The 5,534-nt window shown below is 37.9% G+C and overlaps 1 protein-coding gene across 1 annotated transcript in view; it reads right to left on the reverse strand.

The window, feature by feature from the left end:
* Positions 1–418: 418 nt before the first annotated feature.
* Positions 419–5,534, reverse strand: part of LOC106882958 (uro-adherence factor A) — a 62,389-nt gene continuing 57,273 nt past the window's right edge. The window contains exons 2-5 of the mRNA XM_052974820.1: positions 5,104–5,168; positions 4,276–4,523; positions 2,587–2,674; positions 419–1,943 (exon numbers count right to left, since the gene is read on the reverse strand). Coding sequence (XP_052830780.1) covers positions 1,120–1,943; positions 2,587–2,674; positions 4,276–4,523; positions 5,104–5,155 — 1,212 coding nt within the window. The 5' untranslated portion in view covers positions 5,156–5,168 and the 3' untranslated portion in view covers positions 419–1,119. The remainder of the gene's footprint in view (positions 1,944–2,586; positions 2,675–4,275; positions 4,524–5,103; positions 5,169–5,534) is intronic.

The following is a 5,534-nucleotide window of genomic DNA, read 5'->3' on the forward strand; positions in this document are numbered from 1 at the left end:
TATATATTGAACTTGGCCGTTGCCAGTACCACCTGATTGGCCCTCGTGCGGGTGACACGTAAAAGCACCCACTACACTCTCTGAGTGGTTGGCGTTAGGAAGGGCATCCAGCTGTAGAAACTCTGCCAAATCAGATTGGAGCCTGGTGTAGCCATCTGGTTTCATCAGTCCTCAGTCAAACCGTCCAACCCATGCTAGCATGGAAAGCGGACGTTAAAGGATGATGATATATATATATATATGTACGCATTAAGGAACGCATGCAGGCAGACACTTCAATGAAGAAACATCTACAGAAGTTGCACAGAGGGAGGAATTTCGATTATCCCCATAGATATATATAATTATATATATATATATATAATAATAATAATAATAATAATAATAATCGATTAAGGAAACAGAAGATGGATTTGGTATTAGTCTTTATTCCATACAACGATATATATAAATATACAGGTATGTTGACATAAAGAGGTAAAATAAAACTTAAAATATGAATGTATGTATATTTTTATTAATATTTAGCAGAAGTAACAGAATGGCTCAGAGAGTTTGACCCTCTGTTACTTCTGCAAAATATCAATAAAAATATATGAAACAGCTGTAGTGAACTTTAGCCCATCTGTGTTATTACTAATATAGATGATATATAGGAAAACAATATATTCCCGAGCGTCAAACTAATACATCCTTTTGTTGTTTACACCACCTGTCCTCGTTTGTTGTTGTTTGTTTTCGTACATTCTCCCATATATATATGTACATTTATATAAGTGCATATGTGTGTGTATGTGTGTGTGTGTGTATGAAGGGCTTCTTCCAGTTTCTGTCTGCTTATTTACAATTTTGCTTTAATAGAAAGTCAATTTAGGAAGTCTTGATTCTAGAGATTATCTCCCCTTCCTAACTGGAAGGGGAGATAATTGTCAGTTGATAATTATGTTGCATTCTCTAGAGGTGGAGATAATTTTAATAAATCAAGAATTTATATATTGTACAGTATTTAGCACACATGTATTTGCCTAGCTTTTCAAATGCATGCCACTGACCACTTTGAGTTATCTCCCTTTGCTCGTTTCTTGTTTTTTTTTTTATAGTGTAGAGATATCTTAGGTCTTAGTTTCCCAGGTAATATTTCGTGAAAGTCATGAGATCAAGTATAACAATCAAAGCGAAAGGTGCAACTAATGTAACCACCCCGACATACCCTATGGCCTGAGCTGAAACCCTGTGGTCAGGAGCGCTTATCTTCTTCCTTTTATACTTAGACAATGATTTCGGATCAACTGTCAGTTCTTTAATTAATTGTCTAATCTTGGCTTCCTTTGACAGTGATGAAGAATTCATCAAACGACAGACACACGAACTGTTTTCCATGGAGGGAGCGCCATTCTCGATAACCTGTATCCATGGAATACACAGTTTGCTACTAGAAACCAATTCTTGGGTGGAAGACACAGGGGTATGGGAGAATGATTCTGAAATCCTATTTGTCGAAAGTACATAAGCAGAACTTAGTATCCCTCCTAGTCTTGTTGTTGTTTGCTCCACTTGAAAGGATCCTAATGGGTTGGTGGAAGTTTCTGTGGTAAATAGCAGAGGTCTTGAAGTTTGAGACATATCCGGTTCAGATGTTATTTGCATGTCTTGTGATGCTGTTAAGGAGATAACAGGGTTGTGTGCGAATGATCTTTTCAGTTCTTCTGATGCAGTCAGTGTTTGATGTTCATTCATTGATGGTGACGGATGTAGTTCGGTTGACGGATGTAGTATGGCTTGTGATTTTTGTCCCGAGGACTCAATCAAAGTTCTAGACGTTTGGTAAAAATAGGTGGGAGATGTTTGTACCATTTGTAATCCCAAAGAACTGGTCAATTCTATTGTTCTGCTGGTCATAACTGAAGAACTAGAGGATCTCAAAACAGACGCACATTCTAGATCTAAATAGAAAAATATAATTTAGAAAATATAATTTATGAAATATAATTATGAAATACAATTATGAAATATAATATAATAATGCCAGTGCCCTCTGACTGGCTCCCTTGCCAGTGGCACATAAAAAGCACCATACAAATGTGATCGATATGCCAGGCCAGCCTGAATGGCTCCTGTACCAGTGGCATGTAAAAAGCACCCACTATACTCTTGGAGTGGTTGGCGTTAGGAAGAGCATCCAGCTGTAGAAACATTGCCAGATCAGATTGGAGCCTGGTGCAGCCGCTGGCTTTCCAGACCTCAGTCAAACCGTCCAACCCATGCCAGCATGGAAAACGGATGTTAAACGATAATGATGATGATGATGATGATGATGATGATGATGATGATGATGACAATTAAAATTTCAAAATTTCCAGTCAATATTTTTTCTGCATATTGATAATTTGGGTGATTCAAAGTTTAACTGGTACTCAAACATAACAAATTGTTCTTAAATAAAACATCAATGTAATGTTTGAATTTAAATATGAAACATAAAAAAGCAGGTGGATTTAATATCACAAAAGCAGAGATGGTCTAAGGTGAGTCAATAACAAACAGATTGATACATGAAATCTCATTAGGACATAGTGAAAATCTTACCGCTTGCATTCCAAGAATAGCTCTCAGGAAACCAATTATTGAACTGAAATCTACATATTCCGTTTGTAATCAGATTTGTAAGAATCATCTAAAACGAAAGAAAGACACAAATGAAATACTTTCTCTTTCATCTGCATATTATTTGTGAAATTAAATATATCTATTAATTTTACAAAATGGTATGTATGTATGTATGTATGTTTGTATCTACTTATGTATGCATGTATGTATGCATTCATGTATGTTATTCTTTAGTTCTATTTCAAAATTTCTTGTCCATAGTGAAAGAGCTGGTTTCTAATCTAGATCCAAGGCTCCTTTGTTGAAATTTCAAAAACATTAACTAGGTGCTTTTATGCGCCACTGACACGGGTGCCAGTTACATGACACTAGCATTAGCCACATTGCCTCCGTGAGGCCTGGCACTTAAATGGGGCTTTTTACATGCCACCAGTAAGGTGTCAGTTATGTGACACCAGCATCATCCATGACTAGAATTTCACTTGGCTTGACATGTCTCCTCAAGCACAACATATCACCGAAGGCCTCAGTCAGTAGTCATTAACCTCATGAGACCCACTGGAAATTTTTAACAGAATCAGGGATGGTCTTGATTAGCTTGGTATCAAAAGAGTTAAATGGTGTACATGACTATACAACACTTGAATACCTTCAGTTTTGTGGAGGCGCAATGGCCCAGTGGTTAGGGCAGCAGATCTGCAGTCGTAGGATCGCAGTTTTGATTCCATGACCGGGCGTTGTGAGTGTTTATTGAGCAAAAACACCTAAAAGCTCTACGAGGCTCCAGCAGGGGGGTGGTGAACCCTGCTGTATTCTTCCACCACAACTTTCTCTCACTCTTTCTTCCTGTTTCTGTTGTACCTGTAATTCAAAGGGGCCAGCCTTGTCACACTCTGTGTCATGCTGAATCTCCCTGAGAACTATGTCAAGGGTACACGTGTCTGTGGAGTGCTCAGCCACTTGCACATTAATTTCACGAGCAGACTATTCTGTTGATCGGATCAACTGGAACCCTCGACATCGTAAGCGACCGAGTGCCACATTTACGTTTACCTTCAGTTTTGCCATACAAGTTTCAATGGTCAAGAATTTGCCAAATAACAACAGAACCAATTTTCGATTTTTTTCACTAATTCCAATGTTTCAGAACATCACTAAAACTAATAAGTAAAATGAAATAAAAAAACATAGGCGCTTGCTTCCCAATCACATGGTTCTGGGTTCAGTCCCACTGCATGGCACCTTGGGCCACCGTCTTCTACTATAGCCTTGGGCCGACCAAAGCCTTGTGAGTGGATTTGGTAGACAGAAACTGAAAGAAGCCTGTCATGTATGTGTATGTGTGTGTGTGTGTGTGTGTGTGTGTATGTGTGTACTTATGTCAGTGTCTTTGTGTCGCTGTTTGTCCCCTCCACCATCGCTTGACAATTGATGTTGGTGTGCTTACTTCCCCGTAACTTAGCAGTTTGGCAAAAAGAGACCGATAGCATAAGTACTAGGCTTACAAAGAATAAGTCCCAGGGAGGAGATGGGGGTTGATTTCTTCAACTAAAACTCCTTAAGGTTGTGTTCCAGCATGGCCACAGTCAAATGAGTGAAATAAGTAATGGAATAAAGGAATAAAAGAATAAAACGATTAATAAAAATATGAAAAAGATTAATCCTAACCTTTTCCAAGAACCATTTATCTTGAGACTTATAAGACATTTTCACAAATTGCAGATGGCCAAGAAATGGAGTTTCAAGTTGAAAAACATTAGTTTCCCCATTTTCAAAATCGTTACCAGGCCCATCTAAGTTATAGAGCTGTGAGTCTTGGATGTCTCCTTGCAACTGGAAATATACATTTCCGTCTGTTTTGGCATCTGCATGAGTCCCTGTGTTTACGGCAAGACTCCATTTCTCTGTAGACAACACTGTAGAATAAAATGTGAAAACACTTAGTTCTTTGATATACACACAAACACAAACACACACACGTACACACAAACATACATATGCGCACACATACACACAAACACTTGCACACACATACACACCACACATACACACTCACACACACGTACACACCCACACACAAACATACATACACATGCGCACACATACACATGTACACACAAATGCACATACACAAACACACACACATACACACACAAACACACACCACACATACACAAACACACACATACATACACATGCACACACATACTCACATAAGCACACACACACACACACACACACAAACACACACCACACATACACAAACACACACACTTACACACACACACAAATACACATACACATGCATGCACACACACCACACATACACAGACAAACACACACACACACACACAAACATACATACACAAGCACACACACACACACACACACAACTACAAACACATGCACACACAATCATACACACACATACTCACACCCATGCTCACAAATACATATGCACGTATATATATATTTAAAAAAATATATATATTTTACCTGGGCTGCAAAATATGCACATCAAAACCCACTTTAAAATTACTGAGGACATTGTTGCTTCTAGGCTGATAAAAGAAAAATTGTTTCAAAATAAATGATGACATAAATTACTTTTGCAATTTGGTACTTCGTTAGGGTCATAATACTGTTAATGAATACACAGTTTTACTTGTATAATTAATTAGTCAGTCATAAATATTTCCATCATACAGCTGTGACATTTTCAGCGATTCAAAAATTTTCCATGAAGTGAATTACGAGTGTGTGTGTGTGTGTGTTTATTGGCAACGTGACCTTCTCAAGTTACAATATTGCTTTTAACATGCAGTTTTACATCAAAATTTTGGCAAACAACTTAAAAACATCGTATGTGTGTGTGTGTGTGTTTATTGGCAACGTGACCTTCTCAAGTTACAATATTGCTTTTAACA

The sequence above is a fragment of the Octopus bimaculoides genome, chromosome 19, assembly GCF_001194135.2.
Source record: "Octopus bimaculoides isolate UCB-OBI-ISO-001 chromosome 19, ASM119413v2, whole genome shotgun sequence".
Lineage (NCBI taxonomy): Eukaryota > Metazoa > Mollusca > Cephalopoda > Octopoda > Octopodidae > Octopus > Octopus bimaculoides.